Raw genomic sequence first — 22,711 nt, 5'->3', positions numbered from 1 at the left:
TTTATAAAGGCATGATGATCTCTATACGGTGCTGGTGTCAACATAATCACCGAGGATTATTGGGAGTCCTAGGGAAGCCCGCCACTCATAGCACAAGCCTCGTGGTGGTCAATGTTGAGATATCGAGCTCATCTAGTGAGGCGGTGGACACTGACGACCCGCCTGGGGGAGAGGCCCCACACTTACACCACTGGCATGGTTGGTGAGATCTTGGGTGATATGCGGCCAGTGGGATGACAGGCTGTGTGACAGCCATTCTAGAGACTGGCATAGGTATAGCGCCAGCTCATTTAGTCAAGTTCACACTATAGAGAACCCGTGTATGTATTGGTTGAGTACCTTTCATATTATGTGTACTCTTATCTTGTATATGGTGTGTTGAGTGTTGAGTAGAGAAGAAGAAGATTTTCAGCCTCTCACCTTGTGTGTTCTCTATTAGGGTTTTGTGAGTGTGTGTGTGTGCTTGCAAGAGCTCAAGCTCTCTTCCCCCCTGCATCTTTTCATGGTATCAGAGCCTGGTTCATGCTAAGGGCTGAGCTGCAAGCAAGAGAACCACAGGAAGCGGTATGAGGGTAAGAGCTTCAACTACTCTTCCCTATTGTGTTGGTGACTACAACCCCGTCGGGAGCTCTACGGGAGGCACCGGCAAACGGTCTCTGATTGAGGAGCTTTCTTCGCGGGAGTAAAGCTATAGGGCAACTTTAGTCCTATTGGACTACATTTTTCAGGCCGAAAACGCGTTTCGGGCGCGTCTAGACCTCCGTTTTTCAGAAAGCAGGCGATTTCGAGCACTGCGGGTAAGTCATCGATTCTCTGCAGAACTCTGTTTTAAGAACTGCAGGAAGACAAATTGACTGTGCAGACACTGTGGGTGCTGCAAAGAGGTCTACAGTTGCCATTGGGTGTATGTATGCACATTGAAGTCACTAGTTGTGACATTTGAGAGTACTACAGTACCGCTGTGCAGAAAATACTGCAGGTTGTGCAGAAAAACCAGAGTGCAGTTTCTGGTAAAATTGTGTGTTTGGCAAGATGTCTAATGATGGCATAACACAGATGTGGCTGAGAAGCTGGATAAGAATAACTTCCATGCTTGGAGGTTCATGTTGACGAATTTCCTGATGGGAAAAGGCTATTGGGACTACATAGAAGGTGAGCATGAAGAGGCACCGGAGATACCGGATATAAATCCGACTGCTGCAGATGTGAAAGAGTTTAAAGACTGGAACCAAGGAGCTAGGAAAGTCATGTATTGGCTCTCCATTAGTATACAAGACACCATGATTGGGCACATTCAGGATGCCAAGTCCCCCAAGGAGGCATGGGACACCTTGGTAAAGCTCTATGAAACAAATACCAAGGCACGTAAGATACAGTTGAAGAATGAACTTCATACTGTGGAGAAAAAGAGCATGTCTGTGAATGACTATGCGCTGAAGATAAAGGGTATTGTGGAATCCCTTGCATCTATTGGTGTGTCAGTAGATGATGATGACAAGGTGGAAGTCTGTCTACGTGGTCTTGGGCCACAATACAAGGCGTTCAAGACGTCTATTCAGACTCGGGAAAACATTCCCAACTTTACAGATTTGGTGTCTATGCTGATTATCGCGAAGAGAAGAGCTTGGGTGAAGACCAACAGTCTTCACAAAGCAAAAACAGTTCAGAGCAACAGGCCTTCTACACGAGTTCAGGAAGAGGACGAGGTAGAGGAGGCCGTGGACGCGGTCAAGGAGGTGGCCGAACAGGTAATCAGAATTATGGCCAGCAGAGCAGCAGCAACAACAACAGTCCCAGAATCAACAACAACAACAACACGCAGGTGGAAGAGGCAAATTCAGAGGCAGGGGGAGTCAAAGAGGCCGTGGAAATTGGCAAAGGCAATATAATGATGCACGTGAATGCTATTATTGTGGTAAGCCTAGACATGTGCAGGCAGAATGTTATAAGAAGCAGGCTGACATGCAAAATGGGAAAGTGCAGCAAAACAACTATGCATCCTCAAGCAGAAATAATGAGGATAATGAAAGGTTGTTTGTTATGCAGCATGTCGTGAATGCCATGTCTGAAAATGTTGATGTAGCACAAAAAGATAATGTATGGTATGTGGATTCAGGCGCTTCGAACCACATGACGAGTCATGGGGAGTGGTTCAAGGAGATGAAAAACCCAGAAAGACCGGGTTTTGTTGAAACAGGGGATGACACTGCTCATCCAATTGCCCATGTTGGAGATGTGCCATTATCTATGCAGGATGGCAAAGTGAAGTACCTTGCAGATGTACTTCATGTACCGAACATAACAAAGAATCTGGTTTCAGTTGGCCAGATGATTGAGCAGGGTTTGCAGGTTCGGTTTAACCCTGATGGGTGTTATGTTGAAGATTTCAAAGACAAGTGCAGGTTGGTTGCAAAAGGCAACAGAGTGGGTAGAATGTTTACGTTGAATGTAGACATGCCTGAAATGAGTGCTGCGATGTTTGCAAATGGTTCAGGAATTGTTGCAGACATAGACATTTGGCATAAAAGGATTGGACATGTAAATGTGCAGAGATTGAAGTCTATGTAGACAAAAGGAATTGTGACAGGGCTGCCTAAATTTAAAGTGGAAGGTATGCAGAAAATATGTGAAGCATGCCAATTTGGGAAGCAAACAAAGCATGTGTTTCCACGTAACAGATATGTGAGCAGAAATGCACTAGATGTTGTGCATTCAGATGTATGGGGTCCTACAAAGACCATATCTATGGGAGGCTGCAGGTATTATGTGACTTTCATTGATGACCACACAAGGAAAGTGTGGGTATATTTCATGAAGGAGAAGAGTGAGGTGTTCACTCACTTTCAGAATTTCAGAGTTTTGGTTGAAAAGCAAACAGGGAAATATGTAAAGTGCCTAAGGTCAGATGGAGGGGGAGAGTACTTCTCCAATGAGTTCTCTGAATTTTTGAAGAAGAATGGTATTCGGAGACAATTTACATGCAGATACACTCTGCCGCCGCCGCAGCAAAATGGAGTTGCTGAGCGGAAAAATAGGCACATTGCTGAGATTGCGCGAGCATTGATGGAAGAGAAAAATATGCCGCATTGCTATTGGGCTAAGGTTGTTTCTACAGCAGTATACATCATGAACAGGACTCCAACTGCAGCCATACATGATGTAACTCCCAGAGGAGAGGTTTACTGGCAGAAAACCAGATTTGTCTCATCTGAAAGTCTTTGGATGCATTGCATATGTGCATGTGCCAGATGAGCTGAGAACTAAGCTGGATCCGAAAGCTGAAAAATGTGTGTTTATTGGATACTCCCTTGAGCAAAAGGGATACAGGTGTTATAACCCTGCTACACGTGAGTTGAGGGTAAGCAGGGATGTTGTCTTTGATGAGATGAGCAGCTGGTATGCTGCTGAAAAAGAAGCTGTTGGGGCTGATGTGAGTGGAAGTGTGGTTGCACAGAATGCAGGTCAGCAATCACAGTCTTTGAGTGGACCAGGAGAGTCCTCATCTAGTGGGTCTGTTGATAGACCATGGAGTGGCAAGCTGCGTCATAATACCAGCCCTGCAAATGTGATTAGTACATCACGTAAAGGAAAAGAGAAAGTGGTTGAGCCCCTTGGTATGCCTGACATTTCTGCAGGGCATTCTCATGTTGATGGAGAGTCTAGTGGCTCAGATATGAGCCTTGATGAGGAGCTTGGGATCCCAGCTATGAGAACACCTGGTGTAAAGAAGGCTATGGAAGCCATGAATGAAAAGCTGCGAAGATCTGGTAGAGTGAAGAACCCTGTGCAGAGGTTTACTTATGATGGTTATGTGGCACATCACTATGCATATATGGCAAAGGTTGTGCAGGTTGTAGAGCCCACAGGCATTGATGAGGCTGTTGGAAATGTGTATTGGGAGAAAGCCATGGATGAGGAGATGGATGCACTATATGGAAATGAGACTTGGGATTTAGTGCAATTGCCTCAAGGCAAGAAAGCCATTGGATGCAAGTGGGTGTACAAAGTTAAACATAACAGTGATGGAAGCATAAACATGTACAAGGCTAGATTGGTAGCCAAAGGATATGCGCAGACATATGGGATTGATTATGAGGAAACTTTCAGCCCTGTTGCCAAGATGGCAACGGTGAGAGTTGTGATAGCAGTGGCTGCGTCAAAGCAATGGTCTTTACATCAGATGGATGTAAAGAATGCATTCTTGCATGGGGATTTGCAAGAAGAGGTGTATATGTTGCAGCCACCTGGTTATGAGGATGAGGGTCACCCCGAGCATGTTTGCAAGTTGAAGAAAGCCTTGTATGGCTTAAAGCAAGCACCAAGAGCATGGTCTGACAAGATTTCTGAATATCTTGTCACTATTGACTTTCATGTAGCCAATGCAGATTTCTCATTGTATGTGAGACATGGTGATAGAGGAGTTGTGCTTGTTGTCATCTATGTAGATGACTTGATCATTACGGGGGACCATGATGCAGAGATCTTTGATGTAAAGATCTTTCTTAGACAGAAGTTTGAGATGAAGGATCTGGGGGAGCTCAGATATTTCTTGGGCATTGAGGTGATTAGGTCACCACATGGTATTGGATTACTGCAGAGATAGTATGGCTTGGACATGTTGTCCAAGTATGGTATGACAGGCTGTAAGTCTATTTCTGTGCCATTGGATCAGAATGGCAAGTTGAGTGCAGATTCAGGAGAGATCTTGGAGGACCCTACTATATACAGAAGCATAGTAGGAAGTTTGATTTACATGACGATCACTAGACCAGATTTGAGCTATGCTGTTGGGTTGGTGAGTCAGTTTATGCAGGTTCCACGGAAACCGCATTTGGATGCAGTGAGACGCATACTGAGGTATGTGAAGTCTACTTTGCATTGTGGACTGTTCTATGAGACTGGTACAGAGATATGTGTACATGGGTACACAGATGCTGATTGGGCTGGTAGTATCTCAGACAGAAGATCTACCAGTGGCTTCATGTTTTCTTTGGGGAGTGCTGCTGTGACTTGGAGCAGCAAGAAGCAGCCTATGGTTGCTCTATCCAGTACTACAGAGGCCGAGTACAAAGGAGTTGCTATGGCAGCATGTGAGGTAGCTTGGTTGAGAAAGCTACTTGCAGATTTGGGTCTATCAGTGGATAGACAAGTTGTCATTTTCTGTGACAACATTAGCAGTATACAATTGGCCAAGAACCCAGTCTTTCATGCTTGTACGAAGCACATAGAGGTCCACTATCACTTTGTCAGAGAGAAGGTCTTGGCAGGAGATCTTGACCTTGTTTATGTCAGCATAGAGGATCAGGTAGCTGACATCTTTACCAAAGCATTGGGTACAGAGAAGCTCCGCAGATTCAGGGCTTCGCTTGGTGTACATGAGATGGAGTTGAGCTCGAGGGGGAGTGTTGAGATATCGAGCTCATCTAGTGAGGCGGTGGACACTGACGACCCGCCTGGGGGATAGGCCCCACACTTACACCACTGGCATGGTTGGTGAGATCTTGGGTGATATGCGGCCAGTGGGATGACAGGCTGTGTGATAGCCATTCTAGAGACTGGCATAGTTATAGCGCCAGCTCATTTAGTCGAGTTCACACTATAGAGAACCTGTGTATGTATTGGTTGAGTACCTTTCATATTATGTGTACTCTTATCTTGTATATGGTGTGTTGAGTGTTGAGTAGAGAAGAAGAAGATTTTCAGCCTCTCACCTTGTGTGTTCTCTATTAGGGTTTTGTGAGTGTGTGTGTGTGCTTGCAAGAGCTCAAGCTCTCTTCCCCCCTGCAACTTTTCAGTCAAGCTTGCCAACGGGAACACAACTAAACATTTGGGCATCCTTCAAAATGCAAATATTAAGACCTTTGAGCTAAGGTTCCACCACACATTCGTGCACTTGATGGATTTTGAGAGAAGAGAGTCGTATACCATAATCCTCAGAAGGCCTTACATGAGAGACGTAAGGTTGGATCACATTTGGGAAACCAATCACATTTACATACTTAAAGATAACTAGTCCTTGAAAACAAGGAAAACTCATTCCATGGGTTGAGGCATTCTTGCCAATGAGTCTGACATTTTTGTTGGACCATGCCAATTAATATATGTAGAGCTTATTATAATTATAAGATGTTGGATGGCGAAGATGAGGACTAAGAATATGAGCCCCTCTTGGATGGCGAAGATGAGGACTAAGAATATGAGCCCCTCTTGGACTCTAAGGATTGGATTCATGTTTTGGTGACCATGGACACTCTTCCACAAAATCTTGGGACAAGGTTTGCACGATTAGATGGTGCCAACATTATATCCCTATTCGTGCTTGACGTATTCAAAAAAGAACCAACAGTAGTGGAACCCACTTACCTTGAGCCAAAAAGACCACCTAGTTGCATCACATAGCTACATGGCCTTCCTTAGTTGACATCAAGGCTAGCCACAATGTGTTGTCTTGGGAGACGTGGACCTCATTAGGCCCATCTACCTCCTGCGTATCATTTTTAATAAATACCATTACCGCGATAAATAATTCTTGAACCATGACCATCGGTTGTTTTGAAATAAATTTTAATATTAGAACTAAACTTGAATCTATGTGACCGCTGTAGGCACAATGAAAGAAATCATCATCCTTGGGAGGGGATGAATTACAACCATGATTGTGTAGTCAATTGGCAAAAAAGAACTGTAACACTTAAGCTTCCCCATAGAATGGTTACTGTACCCTTGGTGTGGATGAGAGAACCTTTCACCTATCAACATCCCAAGCCTCATCCTCCAAGCCATCACCTCAGGTAACCCCAAAACTCAACAACCCTCTCACCTTTCCGTGCCGACCACCCCCTCAAACCATTATGGAGACCTAAAACCTCATAGCCTACAAAGACGAATACAACCTCCTAAACCTCAACCTCAACAACCCTTCAAGGAGGTCATGAGACCAAGAAGGAGTGGGGGTACCAAAGAGTACCCGAGCTAGCCAAGGAAAGTACAACAATGCCCATGATGCAAAGACGTGACATCTACCATTTAGCCAGAAGCCTACACATGAACATATATTTTCCAAGTAGAAGCCCTGATCAATAGAGTTTTACCCACCTCCCAACCCCCATTGGGGATCCCTATCAAGATGTTAGAAGCTCTAGGCTTCTACGATGGAAACCCTTCTGTCTGGGTTTTAGGCCTAAAACCTCATGAACTGCACCCCAATCTCCAAAGTTAAAGAAAGTCAAGGGGCAACCTGAAACACCAGCTCAATCCCAAGAGTGCCGACATTCTGTTGGGTCCTAACCAAGTTGCTAGGCTTCTACGAAGGGAACCCCTATATATTTGGGTTCCAAAGTCAAGAAAACCCACAACATGTTATCAAACCACGGTATCAAACACTAGACCAATGAAGACCTAAAGCCATGCCTCCGATGCCAACCTCAAAGCTTAAGTAGGAATGGAGAGCAATGGGTTCCACCTTGACTCATGTACTGACACCACCTTCAAAGAAGTCAGAGAAGTCCGTGGATGCCAAGCAGCAAGAGTTAGCACCATACCCATTCTTTTTTCCATCAAATAAGAGCCACCCATGGTGCTAAACCCCAAAGAGAGCTGTGCACACACTTCCATGGCACTGCTCCCCAAGTCTTCAAAAAAGATCACCACGACCTCACAACACCTATGTGCACCATGCCACAACACTAACTCACTAATGAAACAGGAAAGACAAAGCTCAATCAACTACACCACCAGTAAACAAGATGGTAATGACATCAAGGCTTTTGTCGTGGTGGATGGGTTAGTGACCAAAATAATACTAAAAAAGATAAAATAAAAATAAAAACACTACATACACCTATGTACACACATACACACTCATACATACACATAACTAAAGGTTACATGTGCCACCCAATAATGTAGGTTCATAATGCCACTTGGCACTGAGTGCGATATCACCTTAAAAAAAGGTTACCTATGCCATGTCACAACGTACATGTATAATGCCATGTCACAACAAAAAAAGTTTGAAAAAGAAATTAAGGTTACATGTGCCATGAGGCAATGTAGGCCCACAATACCACATCACACAAAAAAACTCAGAAAAAAAGGTTATTTACACCACATGGCAACGCAGGCCCACGATGCCACATCACCCCAAAAAAGGAACATAAATTTTGGGAAAAAATGTCTTTATTACTTTATTTTAGAGGAGAGAAAGAGACACGAGGAGAAAGAGGGTAGAAGAGAGAGGAGGGATAGATAAAGACAGAGAGCATGAAAACCTGCCCCGAAAAGAGAACCAAGAAGAGAGAGAGAGAGCATGAAAACCTCCCCTAAGAAGGAGAACCGAGAAGAGAAAGAGCTCACAACAACCAAAGGTGACAAAAAGCCTAGGATTCCATGGGCTCTGTATCTCCTTCCAAGGCACAAAATATTCCTACAACCATGCTAAAACATCAAGCAAGGTAGAGATGTACCAAAGGTCAAGCAAAGTCACATGACCTAAAATTTCACCTCAAAGTCATGCAAGCTTTATTATGCTTCATTTCTTTCTGCCACCATCGTTAAGCAAGCAGGTTGAGAAGCCACCAACCTTTCAAAAAGAGGCTCTGCCAGATCCATTTGGCCATGTCTGGACTAGCCACTTACAGCTCACAGTTTTTACCAATGTACATACCATACTAGGCATCCTAAATTCTTCCACTCTTGTGGAAAACCCAACCTCATGCACACCCGCTAACCTCTACACTCGATTCCCTATCTTAAACCATGTGTAAGAGTAGAAGAAAGTAGACAAACAAGTGTCAAAGAAAGTAGTGTGTTGGAGTTTTCACTAAAAGGAGCTCCTACACAAGCACACATTTGCCCAATGCCTATGCATGACACCTGCAATATACATACAGACTTTACATCTAGTAGACAAATCAATAGGCAATGATATCTCAAGTACCTACATGAAGATTCGTCGTTGACAAACCATCCATGTAAAATTGTGGATGGGGGGACCATGGCGGGTGCAAGCCTAAACCATGGTACAACCCATCACCTAAACCTTCCTCAAATCAACACGAACCGGCCTCTCTTTGCCCCACCACCAATTGATCCACATTCCCTCTATCCCTAATTCTCGCTAATGACAAATCCCTCAAGCCACAGAGGTGGAGAAAAGTTTGCTACCATGCATTTACAATTTAACAATCTTGACTCCTCATATGTTGAGTAATTGTCAAAGAAGAAAGCAAAGAGAGTTGAAGAAAAGAGTGAGTTGGAGAAATCTTTGAGTTTGAAGGAGTACACACATGGGGCATACCTTTTGCCTATTGCCTATGCACATCACCTACAAAATTCACTACGGCATCACATTTTTTTCACAACTCACGACACACACAAACACATGCACTTGCAACTAGTCTTGTCAATGCCAACCCTCCATGTACATCTTTGGGATGGCGGGACCATGGCAGGTGAGCCCTTAACATTGCAGGTTCCTCCAAAGAGCTTGAATGCATGCAACCTATAATTTGACTCCAATCATCATCAACATAACCTCGCCCTGGAAACGTATCCGTCGCACGAAGGGACCCAATCCCTAAGCATCATACTACAAGATCGGGACATACTATCATGTCATGCAAAAAAGATTTGGACCACCATCTACCCATGCAAATCATTCCATGGTGGTTCTAGTACTCATCTCGCCAATCACTTAATATGGACCACTTCTTCCAACTACCTAGTTTTATAGGGTCCTAGTAGCCACTTCCATAACAGAAGGAAGCCTTGTACAAAAAACTTCTACTGCTACCTTTCATGCCACCTTGATAAGCTACCAAAGCTATATAATTCTTATCACCAATATACCCTACATCAGTTAACTAACTTTCATGCCACCTTGATAAGCTATCCAAGGCTATATAATGCTGCCAATATACCCTACATTCGACCGCTGGCTATAGCCCAAACCATACCACTTAACCTTGCATGCCAATCCTTTGGATAATCCACACCTTTCCACCTCAAAAGCAACATCACCACTAACTTGGGTAAGGTGAGGACGTGATCATACAATTAGGAAGGGGGGTATGTTAACCACTCCTTAGGTTAACATAGTTTCACTCACCCGACCTATCATAAGGAACTTTTCTTTCTTACCCGCTCTAACGGGCACTTATCTTTTGTAAGATAGAGCTAAAACATATAAAGTGGCCTTACCTTGATGAGCATAATGTTAAATAGGGAAAGTCTAAGGACTTCTTGAATATACCTGTTTAATACTTGCTTAAGACTAGTAATAGAGGCCATACCATTTTTAAGTTTGATCAGTCTAGTGTGAAAACTAGTCACTCGCATATAAGACATTTTTGACAATAAATAACATAATCATTCCCATGTAATATAATTTCTATGAGCTCTTCTCTTCTCTATTCTTGCTTGCATGTATGTTATTGGATCTTGTTTACTTAATGGATGCATGCTAAAAAGGTTTGTTTGTAGGTTTTTCTCTTACACGAGAGAGAATCATGGTGGTGAAGGTTATATCTTTTTGCCTCCATCTAGGCATAGAAAGCTCTTCCTTCACCCAATTTGAAAACGAGCACTCCGGTGTGACAACGGAGTAAGGATGCGACGAACGAGCTAGCACACCTACATTCAGGAGTTACAATTTGTGGCTCTAAGGCAAGGACCAATGATACATGATTCGACACGATTACGGTAAGCTCTTGACTTGAACAATAGCCATCTAGAGAGAATATCCCCGATGCTCAATAATGCCAAATTCCTTGAGCAAGAGAGGTAACCCACCACGTCCACAAAGTTAGTTGCCATGCGACAACAATCTAACAATCTTGACCCCCCAAGAAAATAGATGTCAAGCAACTGTCGAGGAAAGAGTTCAAAGAAATTAGTTGAGTTGAAGAAAACTTCAAGATTATAGTACACACATGGGCATACATTTCACCCTTTGCCCAAAAGCACACCACTTGCATTTTCGTGAAGGGCATCCATAAAGCACTTTGCCATCTTACCTGTGCTTGAATGGGCACTTAACTTTTGTAAGACAATGCTGGAACATATAAAGCGGACTTACCTTGAGTTTAATGTTAAATAGAGAAAGTCTTAGGACTTCTTGTATATACTTACTTAGGACTAGTAATAGAGGCCGGACCATTTTTAAGTTTTGTTAGCCTAGTGTGAAAACTTAGTCCCTTTTATATAAGTCATTTTTTGACGGTAAGCAATACACAATCATTCCCTTGTAATAGAATACTTGTGAGCTCCCCTACTTCACTACTCTTTCTTGCTTGTGCTCGATTGAATCTTGTATGCTTAATGAATGCTTGCTATATATGTTTGTTTATAGTTTTCCCTCTTGCATCAACTTCTTCTTCTTCCCTCACCTTTTGTGAGAGAAAACCATTGTTAAGGCTAATCTCTATATTTGCCTCTATCTAGGCAAAGAGAGCTCTTCTTTCACCCCCCTTAGCAAAAGAAGCATTCCAATGTGACAATGGAGTGAGGACATGATAGATAAGCTAGTGCACCCACATCAAGGAGTTATGTTGTGGCTTAAAGGCAAGACCGAAATGATACATGATTCGACAAAGGCTAAGGTAAGCTCTCAACTTGAAAATAAGGACATAACCATAAGGAACACATGTAAACCAAAGACATCATAGAAAAAAAATGCTCCACAAAAGAGGCTCATGGATCTCCTTGATAGATTTGTCGAGATCGTGAGGAAAATGAACGAACACTGGTGCTCACTAAAGGTAGAAGTACTACAAAGTTTACATGCACCATAACCTCATCATCCATTCGGGTTCATCTCTAGATAGGGGGGCCATGGTAGGCGAAAGCATAGTCCATGGCAAAACCCATCACGCTTGGATTCCCTTGTTAGGTGTGCAAGCATCAATTATTGTCAATGATGCCATTCATATCCTTATTGATATCCCAACCTTGCAATAACCAGCCCCGTCTACTAGTTTAACTAAAGTAACTAAAGTACAATAAGGACATTTATAAGCCATTCTTATCATTGCATTCATATGCAGGGGACAAGAAGTTATTGTGAAAAATGGCAATATTAATAGCTCCTAGGCCTAAAGGGTGGTAGTCTCCAAATTCACCCACACCAAGGAAGGGTGATAGTGTCCAAATGGACCCTAAATTAAAATTGTGCTAGTGTACCTAAATTACTCTCTGGTATATAACTTGTTCAAAGGGCTACAAGTTTACAACACATAAAAATAATTAATTGGATAACTATTTACATGCTCTTTGGGTAAGCAAAGATAATATAAACAGATATTAAAAAGTCATTCTTCTCATTGCATTCATATGTAGGATATTTAGAAGTCATCTTGATCTTTGACTTGTCTAGGAGGAGCTATGCACTTTCAATTATTGTGAAAAGACTAAGGCAATGCTTATAGTGAGGCTTAAAGCAAAGATTATACTAAGCATTATAGTAAGGATAAATATTGTGGGGCTTCAAAAAATAAATAATCCTAAACCCTAAACCACATACCCTAAAATTTAGCACTAAGGATGTCTTGTGCGATTTGGATGAAATTTATTTGATGTGTTCTTATAACTTGATTAGATATTCATAATATATATTTCATGCCCAATTGATTAGATATTCATAATATATTTCATGCCCAATTGATTAGATATTCATAATATATTTCATGCCTAATTGATGTAAATTCAATTATGCTTAGGTTTCATGCCTAATTGATATTTCATGCCTATTTGGATGAAATTTACTTGATGTGTTCTTATAACTTGATTAGATATTCATAATACATATTTCATACCCAATTGATTAGATATACATATTTCATACCCAATTGATTAGATATTCATAATATATTTCATGCCTAATTGATATAAATTCAATTGTGTTAAGGTTTAGGGTTTAGGTTTAGGGACCTAATTAAGGCCCAATTAGATCCCTTACTTCTCCTTCAAGACCTAATAGGGTCTAATTTACCAAATAAGACACAGTACCTAAGTGAGACCCTTGTTGGAGTATAAATAATGGGATATCTCATAATCTAATGTCAACTAGATTAGATTTAATGAGATCCCTTACTTCTACCTCAAGACCTAATAGGGTCCAATTTACCAAATATGACACCCTACCTAAGTGTGATCCTTCTTGGATGGCATATCGCACAATCTAATGTCAACTAGACTTGCAAAGAAGATGTATACAAAACCATGTCAACTAGACTTGCAAAGAAGATGTATACAAAACTTAAAAGCTCTTATATCATATAAGCCAACGTAATAGGGGCCTACAACGAGTGGAAAAATAAATTCCATTAATTAATTGAGTGTTATTAAGGTTTGTGTTAGTAAGGTTTGACCTTAGGATTAAAAACTTACGTAATAATATTTTTTATTTATTAATTATTGCATTTTTATTTCCAACGATTGCAACTGTAATTCGCGATCTTCCTCTTCCCGACTGTATTGCGAAAAGCATATCCGTCTCCTCCTCCCTACCGAGCACAGAATGCCACATCACCAGCCAAAGCACTTATTCTGTTGACGGAGATATCTAGGCAGATCCTTCTGGCACTTCTTCATATCTACCAAAACTGGCACAATTACTGGCTTCCTAGCATACGTTCTTCATGGCAAGTTGGCGCTCTCCACCTTACTACGTTCCCCTTGGCTTCTGGTATGTGGGCGATGTGTTGGCTACTTTGATTTGGGAAGTGTCAATTCTGCAATTTGTGCCAAATCCCACGGGGTGCCTTGCAGAAGCTGCAAATCTCCTTTAAGAAAAATGCCGCCCAGTCTATTGGCTGGTGATTGTACAAAAGTATCAAATATTGCGCACCACATTTACTTGCATCTTTATGCAAGCATCACATGGGCAATCACCTCATAGGCTTTAGAGATCTTTGCCTATGCCTCCTCCTTGTTCTAAGGAAATTTGATCTCCATAGGAATTTTCAGTGCATTGAGAAAAAAATTTCTATGGTGACAAATTTTCAATAGCCTTTGTGGATCACAAGCTATGAGTTTTTCTAGGTTGGAGAGCCATTAGAGGACACACAACATACTCACAAAAATGTATGAAAGAATCTTGTTAAAAACATAACTCGATAATTATTTGCTAAAAAAAGAGGTAAAAAATAGACATGTTTTACCACTAAACCCCACGTGGAAAATAGCATCGTTGGGCTTGCTCTTTGAAGGCGCCGGGGCAGCTATGCCATGGCAAGTGGAGAATGCAGTGGCGGGAGCAGTGGCAGGCCTCACAACTGTAGTGGCCCTCCATCCCCTCGACGTCGTCCGCACTCGCTTCCAAGGTGCTCCACAGACCCTTTCTTTTAGTAATTGTCTTGTCTTCTCATCAAGCGTAGAAATCACGGCGGAGAGGAAAGAAAGCTCAGGCACATATTCAAACGACCGTCTACATCACACAATCTTATTGTTGGTTAAGGGGGGCCTGGAAAGGCCATGCCAGGTTGTAGTTGATGCGTTACGAGTACCTGTTGAAAAAGGTGGGGTGGCCGCTAGATCATCTGAGGTCGATCTTTTCTCATAGAACATGTGAGGTCATGGTGCAGCTTACTTGTACATATCCTCACCATGCCCTCCTTGCAAAGTTTGGCTCTTCTCCTCTCATTGCCACTATATAAGTTACAGAGTCATAGTGAGCAAGGGCCATCATCCTGGCCTCTTACTAGCAACTAGGCCAAGGATGAGAAGGGCAGTTTTAGTCCTCATAGAACATGTGAGATCATGATGCAGCTGAGTTCTACATACCCTGCCATATCAGTCTCTTTTTAACTATAGGTATTTGATGTGTACAGTACATGATGGGCGTGATGCAACGGTTCCAAAATATAGCAGTACTGTGACCGCCTTGCTTATGATCACACGTACAGAGGTATCGCATTTTTACTTCTTAAATCAAAAGAAACTGTGGTGCACTATTTCTGAAAATAGATGCCACAATACTTGACATTTCCATTTTGCATGCTGCTTAAATGTGAGTTCTGATAAGATTCTTTCAGGGTTTAAGAGGACTCTATGCAGGGCTCCTCCCAGCTGTATTAGGATCAAGCCTGTCGTGGGGAATGTACTTCTTTCTGTAAGTATGAATGTTAACAATGCATTCTGTGCATATATCAGCTTATGTAAGAAATATGTTTGAGTTTTTCCATGGCTAAATAAAAATAAAAATATATATGTATATGCATGTATGCATGGTTAGATAGATAGACGTAGACTATGTTTAGATATTATGTACATATATTCGATGGATCCATGTCGCCCACTGTTTGCATTACATCATCACACATAGAAGCATATGCCTATTGCTTTAAGATTGTTTTCGTGTTTTGTCCAGCTACAACAATGTCAAATCATGGAATCAGCGTTGGAGTGGGAAGGAGCTTGGTGCTGGACTACATTTGATATCGGCAGCAGAAGCTGGTGCTCTTGTATGGGATCACGTCATACTCTATACAATCTTTTTATAAGATTGTGGTGAGCATAGCCATCGAGGAAATAAACTTTAGTATCTCCTAAGTGGGAGTGAATCTCATGGCTTTTGCACGTTATATGTTTGCTTTGAATCAAATGTTTTGTTGTGGAAGATAAGAGAGTTTATAAAGTTGTGTTCTTGTGTTTTTCTCCTTCCATGTCTGAGGATATTTTAGAAATGTTCAAGCGTGAGCGCAGACCTGTGGTTGTCTTTACATGCAAATGACATTGTCCTCATACCAGACTCAGAGGAGGAACTACAGAAACATGTGGATGCCCTGCAGACATTTTTTAAGAAGAGGGAACTTACAGTAACCTTGGCAAGACCAAGATTAAGCTTTTTAATACCTCACATCAGGTTGCAGCTATATATGCTTTTTCATACAGAGGTGAGTCCCCTCCCATGTATATCTAAGGGTCACTTTCACGGGTCCCATATTCACTCTGTGGCTGGCTGCCGAGGCACGACTGGCAATGGGGTAATGCCACCTTAGCATGCTTGGAGAGAGTACTTTCAGCCCACCTCCAGGAAGCCAGCACGAAGAACTCTCTCTTTGACGCATTGGTTAGACCAGCTATGTATGATGTACAGGGGGACTGGCTTTGGGAGAGCAGGATTGGAGGAGGATCGAGAGGGTGCAGGTGATGATGTTCTCTTGCATGATGAGGAGTAAGCTATTAGTACCCCATGAGATCATTCTCGCAGAGTCTGGAGCACTTACTCATCCTTGATGTCCTCTTCTAGACGCTCACTTACATCTCTCACCTCTACACGCCAACAAAGACCGGCTTCCTAGAATGATATTTGAGTCCTCTAGGCAGTTCTCACAGGAGGGATAGCAGATTTTGGTACTCCAAGGTGGTCCGATGGTTTGAGGCACATGGGTTACAGATGATTGGCACCCTTCGAGTACAACCTAGACTCCCCCCTTTTATCAGACATCATTTGTCTAGATCTGGCATGGCTTCACACGAGCTAGACATGGTTGACACTGGTCCCTTCTGACATGATCTGGGCTATCAATGCCTTATATGAGTCAGTTATTGGCAGGGTGGTTTTTGGCTGGCTCGAAGTGGTGATGAGTCTATCTGGTGTGAGACAAAGAAATTTGTGATGAATGTTTGGGTAAGATCACTCCCATCTCTGCCTCTCGGGTGTTGGCCCACAACTCGAGCAAATACATAGCCAAAAATCTTACTGTGTGACCAGGAGGTCTCTAGCACCATCTGTCACGTGCACGCTCGTGCCATGCATAAACCTCAGCATATTCAGCATATTCCCTGATTTAGGACAGCATTTAGGACATCAGCAAGGCTAGTTTATGGGCCTAGGAGCAGTCGGCAGCAAAATGGGCAGCCAGTTGGCAGCAAGGAGAGCATCAAGGCCACACGTGTGAGTGAGACAGCATTTAATGCTGAATAATCAGGTCGTGGACAGATCATCTGGCCGACAGCCTCTTCTACTGGCCAACCAGTTTTATCAAAGTCTATAAAAGGATAAGCCATCATTTGCATTCATAACAACCTTTTGAAGAAGTTTAGAAGTCAGTAGAAGCTTGTAGAAGGCCAGAGGTCACCCTATTGGGTAGACCAAGGGCGTGGTGGATGTACAGACATTTATGTCACCTTTTTGTACTATCTCTGACCCTCTTTGGACTCTACATAGATGAGATCTTAGACTTCATTGACAGAGCCGGAGGTGGAGGAGCTTCTCTAGGAGGTATTCTTGCTTCCATACTTTTATATGTTGTTGATATTGTACTCATTGCAGAACGAGGGGCTACAGAAGCACATGGATGCTTTACAGGATTTTTGCACACAGAGGGGGCTCTCAGTCAACCTTCGGCGAGACGAGTGGAGGAAGGTGCATTGACAAGAGGGTCCAATGGTAGGCATTCACAAAGGATGCCCAATCTACTACGAGATTAGAGGGAGATTTCACTGTCTATTCAGAGAAGGCTTTGGACCCTTATCCCGGACCATGGAGTACCCAGATCAGAGGTGCCTTGGACTCTTCCTATTGGAGCTCAACTGACATAGGGAGTCACTACTTGAGAGATCCTTGCCCCCAACACTCCTCCTCTTAGCCTACCATCACCAGTTTTTTCCAGCATAGAGGGGTGAATAGGGAGGCACTAGAACCCACAACATTGGATACGGGAGCCACAATGTCCACAAAGGAGGTAAGAACGCAACCTTGTCGAAAAAATCATCCGAGTGGCCATTGGTCCAATTTGCCCACCACAAGCTAGCATCTCCAATGAGATGTATGGCGGCTAGCAAGACCTTATCTTGATATGACTTTCGTACATATGGATGCCCATGCCCACCTGGCATCCAAGATGGCGGATTGGAGTGCCCCTCGGGATCCACTAGAAAGCCTCAATTGGACGCCAAGTCGAGGGTGTAGAGCCAATCACACGACTTGTGCCAGTCGATCTTTGCTCTTGATGCGCGACAAAAGATCTCAATCGCCTCTGCGAGTCTCTGGAGATTCCCCACATCTCCGGATAAGTATGCTGCTGCGTCGTTTGCAAACTTTGAGTCCTGCAACTCCTCCTGAGTACGGATGGGGAGACGCAATCCCTAGAGCCCCATCTCTTGAGCCGAGAGAAAACTGCTCATGGCCTCAACGATAAATAGGAAGAGGTATGGTGCTAGTGGACAGCCTTGCCAGACTGAGCGAGAAAGGGGAAATCTGTCACCTAGGGCTCCCTGAATGAGAATGTGATTGTGAGAGGTTGAGTAGAGGCTTGAAACACCGTGGATCTACTCCACTGGGAACCTCATCCGATACATCGTGCCCTCTAGAAAGCCCTAGTCAACTCTATCATGAGCTTTCTCAAAATCTAGAAGGAGCACAATGAGGTCCTGTTGCCGCATCCTGGTTGAAGCTGTTTCCTCCCAGAAAGTGAAGATGTTGTTCAGAATGCTGTGATCTTGAACAAAACTTGTTTGAGTGTCATGGATCAAGTCGGGGAGGAAAGGCTGAAGTCTTCGGTTGATGGTCTTGGCCAAAATCTTGTAGGCGGTTCCAAGGAGGGTGATGGGTCTCCAATGCTGCTGGATCTCCAATCTGTCACCACCTTCCTTAGAAATCAAGTGAATCAAACCCTCTGAAAGCCTTTCTGGCATGGCACCGTAGTCATATTCTCATTGAAGGCTGCTCCAAGGCCACCTTCCATGAGATCCTGGTGGCGAAGAAAGAGGAAATTGGAAGCCTGTCCGCCCCCGGGCATTTGCCCTTAAGAAGAGCCGTCAAGTCCTTCGCTAGCTCCTCTGCTATGTGAAGGGAGCCAATAAGAAGGTTCGGAGAGCGAGGGAAACCACCTCTCCTATGTGTTGCCAGACCCACTCTTGCATGTCCACCACCTATGAGGACAATGGGGAACTCATGAGAAGGCATCTGAAAAAATCCGTGGCAATGGCTCTCACATTGGGGGGCGTCCAAAACGCTAGATCCATCCTGGCCACGCAGCTTGTGAATACCATCTCTCCGCTTGTGAGGGCCTGCAATCTCAAAGAAGTCCTAGTGACTCTTATCTCCAGCTTGGGTCCAGAAGGAAGCTCTTGCATGGTATTTGTACTTCACCCTCCTCTCCTCGATGGATCTGATCAATCCACGGGCTATAGGGGGAACTCTCTTGAAGACGTTGGAGAGAAGCAAGACCCCTCCGAATGCTCCTTTCTTGCTCACGAAATCCCTCCTATCTGCTCTAAGCTGCCTCTTGCAAAAAGCTACTGATCTCGCCGAGGCCCACATCTAAGGTGCGCGTGGCAGAACTTGAAATAAAATCTAGTCCCTCCCATGTCTGCTCTATCTTGCTGTAGATCTTGGGTCTTGTATGAGGCTGTCCGGAATCCTCGTGCTCACATGCCTGTCCTACCTCCATGGGTCCTCTAAGGATAGAATAACCGGAGTATGATATGAGAAGTCGGTGCCCACCAAGATACCAATCATGCCCCCATGACCGCAAGCCCACTCACCCACATAGAATCTATCAAGTTGTGAGAGGTTGGGGTTGGCGCCCAAAATATGGCAGGTGCCAAGGGTCCCCTAAGTGCAAGGATCAACTCCTCCCAAGCAAAGTACTCTGCGCCCGAGACTGTAGCCGTGTCTCCTCGGAGTCTGTCCTCTATTGACTCCACCATGTTAAAGTCTCCACCAATGAACCAAAAGTCAGTCTGAGGAAGGGACTGACGGACTGTACTCTAGAAGGTGGCTCTACCTGCTGTGACGTTCGGGGTATAAACATTGAGGAAGCCCGCAGAGTCCTCTCCAATCCTAATGGTAACCCACTGAGCTCGCCCAGTGACTATGACACCTAAGCCAGCCACTGTCAGCAAGAGCTGCTCATTGACAGAAATACAAACTCCCCCCTTGTCTCGGAGGGGCCGAAAAGACCACAAAGTGACTCGTAAAATCTTCGCGTAGTGGCGGGTACGCCCCTCGAAAAGATGGTACTCGTGGAGAAAAAGAATGTCGATGGGTCCCCCGATTGTAGCTCTATGGAGCTGTCCTAAGGACGCCTCGCCTCTGAAAGCACCGAGGCTTCCCCGAACCCTGAATGTTCCATGATGCAAGCTGCATATCAATCTTTGTTGGAGGTGGAACTATCTTAATTGCCCTCCACTTGAAGAGTCTCGGTCATGGGTTTTGATGGGGAGTAGTCACAGTCAGTCTTGGGGCAAAGGCATGCCAGTGGGCGCGGATCCCGTCCTCCATGTGTCGCCACTTTGTTCGAGCGCGAGAGTAAGCGTTTTCCATCGATCACAATGAAGGTATCTGTAAGAGGGGGGAAGGGGTAGTGCAACTGAGATATGATGGAACACAAAGAGCGGCACCTCTAGGCTTGCGGACACCACCTCCCTGTCTTGATCTCTATGGCTTGAGCCTCCCATCTCCTTCCGAGCCAGGTGCCGGAGATGGGTGAGCACGTCGGTGATGCATAGATCATGAAGATGGTGCGAAAGCTCTATTGCCTGTCCCTGAATGGCGGCAGTCACCTACTCCGAATCCCACTCCGTCCTCGGGGTTGCACTCAAAGGAAAGGAGAAGATCATTGCGCCACTCTCTGGCGTGGATGGTTTGGAATGATGAAACACCACATAGATCCGAATGGAAGCCATTGTCTCCTCGTGAAAATATCAATTCCTTCCACAGGAAGACATCGGAAGAAACCATAATCCATTGGCAGCCCCAAGATCTTGGGGGGACCACCTGGCGACTCTGGCGGGAGAGCCCTCACCGAGGAGGCGGCGATGGTCATCTCTACTGGCTCCGAGAAGCGATGAATCAAACGGTGGACGGAACTCGCCGGCTGCCTCTGCTTCGGATCGGGTGCTACTGGAGGACGACGGGAATATGTAGGAGCAGTGGAGGGAGGGGGGGTGTGGGCTCAGAAGAGGGCGGGGCAGGGGGGAGTGCTCCCGGAAGAGTGGGAGGCGAGGGTCAAGGATGAGGATGGGGGGGCGTGGAGGAGGCGGAGGGGGATGGGCATAGTTGTTTGCGAAACTTGTCTTGCTTATGAGGTACGTAAAATACGGTACGATATGAAACTATGCAAGCAAAACTAATGCGAAACTCTTTTTTTTGAATGGCTGTTTTTGCGACTTTTTTTAATGCCTGTTTTACTATTTTTTATGGTTGTTTGGGCAATGGGGGCTTTCTACCTTGCTACCTTCTCTCGACTTTGCATTTCTAAATGTGTACAAATATCTATTTTTCAAGTGTTTTTTAAAGTGGACCATTCTTGTATCAAACTTATTTTTCCAAAATAAAAAGTCTCGTACTAGTATCGTTTTTTCATACCTTTGTTTTGTTTTGTACCTTCGTATGTGACAACTATGGGGATGGGGAAGCTGGGAAGAGGGAGATGGAAGCGGTTGGGAGTGATCCACCGGAGAGGGAGGGTTTGTCGGGGGCGTGGTGGGGCCAGCTGGCCTCACTGGGATATGAGAACTTGAGGCAGATGTAACACGTGGAAGCTCTGGGAGTCTTCTTTCAGCCCTAAACACTATCTGATGCAAAAACGCAATCATAGAGAGAGAGAGTAGAGAGAGAGAGGTGCTGGAAAATTCAGTATATTCTATGGTACAAAAAGGTACTCTTACACACAGCCATGGGCTGCCTTCATAAAAGGTTGGTTAACACCAAAATCTGTCCCCTATGGGACCTCTAATGATCCAATCCCCTAGAGGGAGAGAATGACTAAAGCAATGAGCACTTGGGCTATTTATAGCCCTTGAAATCTATGGGGAACTGGCTGACTGCTGGTCGGCCAGTCATAACTTTATTATTATCCTTTTAACGCAGCCCGACTGGAGTTAATGCATGCGCTTTACAGTCGCCTTGTCTTCTGGTATAGCCGACCACTCCAGTGTGCAGCCGACCTGGAGTGCAGCCGACCACCTTGTGTGCAGCCAGCAACCTTTTTCCTGCAGCCGACAGCCATCTGGTCTTCAGTTTGCTCTCCACGCCTGTCTGCAGTCTTCACTGCGAAAGGTGATCTGTGCTCTATCATCCTGGTTCTAGTCTTCTTTATGTGGTTGCCTTTTCTGGATCTAGCCCTGAGAATGTCCATGGCATCTATGATGCACATGACATCCCCCTCTGCTAATCTTGATGACGGGATTCCAACCTGCTCTTGGATGACTGTCATCATCCCAATCTTGTCCCGAAGTCCCTCTGTCATCATCCATCCCTGGCAACCCCTTTTTCTTTGAAAACCCAGCCTGTTCTCCAAACCACTCTGTCTCTGTTGAAGATCTATGCATCTGGTTTTCCTCTAGTCCACAATCCGTTCCTGCCCTGATTTTGAACACCGTCCTGGTCTTCATTCTTGAGAGATGAGTCTGGCACCCTCACATCACCCTTGTAGGATCAACCTCCCTTGGGACCGTTACCTAAGGCCCTATCGAGCCCCGACAATCCCTGCAGCCGCCGACAACCTTGGTCGACTCCAACAGCCCTTCACAAGTGTCGTTGACAGCCCTTCCCACATCCGTCGCCCAGGCGACCAGGTAAGGGACCCCCACACACGCCATCGGCTTCGCGAAGGTACGTGTTTTTTATTTTTTTCTAAAGTGTGTAAATATATGACTCCCCTTGATATTAAAAAAAAAACGGTCCCATGCTTTTCTAAAAACAATGTCCAGCTTTGTTCAAAAAGTCATGCCATGCTTTTTTTATAGATAACATCATGCT

The 22,711-nt window shown here is 44.4% G+C and overlaps 1 protein-coding gene across 2 annotated transcripts in view; it reads left to right on the top strand.

Annotated features, from left to right (window-relative positions):
* Positions 1-14,176: 14,176 nt before the first annotated feature.
* The window catches only part of FOLT1 (folate transporter 1), a 43,454-nt gene continuing 34,919 nt past the window's right edge, over positions 14,177-22,711 (top strand). For both annotated transcript variants that reach the window (XM_086805970.1, XM_086805971.1), the window contains exons 1-4: positions 14,177-14,321; positions 14,829-14,905; positions 15,033-15,109; positions 15,368-15,461. In XM_086805970.1, coding sequence (XP_086662096.1) covers positions 14,222-14,321; positions 14,829-14,905; positions 15,033-15,109; positions 15,368-15,461 — 348 coding nt within the window. In that variant the 5' untranslated portion in view covers positions 14,177-14,221. The remainder of the gene's footprint in view (positions 14,322-14,828; positions 14,906-15,032; positions 15,110-15,367; positions 15,462-22,711) is intronic.

Source organism: Cibotium barometz, chromosome 12, assembly GCF_041138505.1.
Source record: "Cibotium barometz isolate CiBa-2024 chromosome 12, ASM4113850v1, whole genome shotgun sequence".
In the NCBI taxonomy this organism is placed as follows: Eukaryota; Viridiplantae; Streptophyta; class Polypodiopsida; order Cyatheales; family Cibotiaceae; genus Cibotium; species Cibotium barometz.
This window is presented reverse-complemented; position numbering and strand designations above follow the sequence as displayed.